This window comes from Penaeus monodon, chromosome 22 (genome assembly GCF_015228065.2).
Source record: "Penaeus monodon isolate SGIC_2016 chromosome 22, NSTDA_Pmon_1, whole genome shotgun sequence".
Classification (NCBI taxonomy): domain Eukaryota; kingdom Metazoa; phylum Arthropoda; class Malacostraca; order Decapoda; family Penaeidae; genus Penaeus; species Penaeus monodon.
The window spans coordinates 41,967,249-41,968,005 of record NC_051407.1 but is presented as its reverse complement, the minus strand read 5'-3'; the positions used below and the strand labels follow the sequence as shown (position 1 = coordinate 41,968,005).

Here is a 757-nt window from a genome sequence, read left to right as displayed (position 1 = left end):
CCTCTCCATACTGAGCGCGCGCTAAGCTGCCTCTCCTCCCGCAGGAGCCAGAACACTGTACAAGAGCCTGACGAGCGAGGTCGGCCTCAAGCGCATCACGCTGCACAAGTCGGCGCCGCAGAATGGAACCCTCCACTACGTCCTCATGTGCGACTGCTCCAACTTCCTCACTTGCTTTAACAAGGCCGTCAAAGCCGTTCCTTCCTTGCGGATGCGATTATGTGGAGATACGGGATTATATAGGCCTATATGTACACTCTGAATCTGTCTCTGGGAATATTTTTTAAAGTAAGATACTTTTTTTTTCTATTCGTTGGTCCCATTAATCTTAAGTTTGTTAGTGTGACTCATAAGACCAAAGTGTTTTTGCGAGGGTTGATTCTTCACGTTAATTCGCTGCATCTCAGGTTGATTTTATGAGTTACAGAGCGCACTGACATTATATAATAGATTTTTTTTTATCATCGACGTGCTGACAGTCATTGATTGTTGAGTTGTAAACGAGGATGTTAATATATACCCTTTTAATTCTCTTGGCTGACCTCCGCTGACGTCATTCGGAGAATCGATTTACTGATGCATCAGATACTGTACATGTATGTATATATCGTTAATTTGTAGTTTCACTTTTTCCCAGACGCAGATCTTATGATCCTGTTTTGTTAAGTTTTGGTACGATATTTACACGAGTTTTTCATTCACCATTTTCTATAGTTCATAGTTGTTTTTACTACTCGGAATCGTTTGTGTATTTACT

At 41.6% G+C, this 757-nt stretch overlaps 1 protein-coding gene across 1 annotated transcript in view; it reads left to right on the top strand.

Annotated features, from left to right (window-relative positions):
- Nucleotides 1–745, top strand: part of LOC119587150 — a 20,436-nt gene extending 19,691 nt beyond the window's left edge. The window contains exon 8 of the mRNA XM_037935906.1: nucleotides 45–745. Within this exon, the coding sequence (XP_037791834.1) occupies nucleotides 45–262 (218 nt within the window). The 3' untranslated portion in view covers nucleotides 263–745. The remainder of the gene's footprint in view (nucleotides 1–44) is intronic.
- The last annotated feature ends 12 nt before the right edge of the window (nucleotides 746–757 follow it).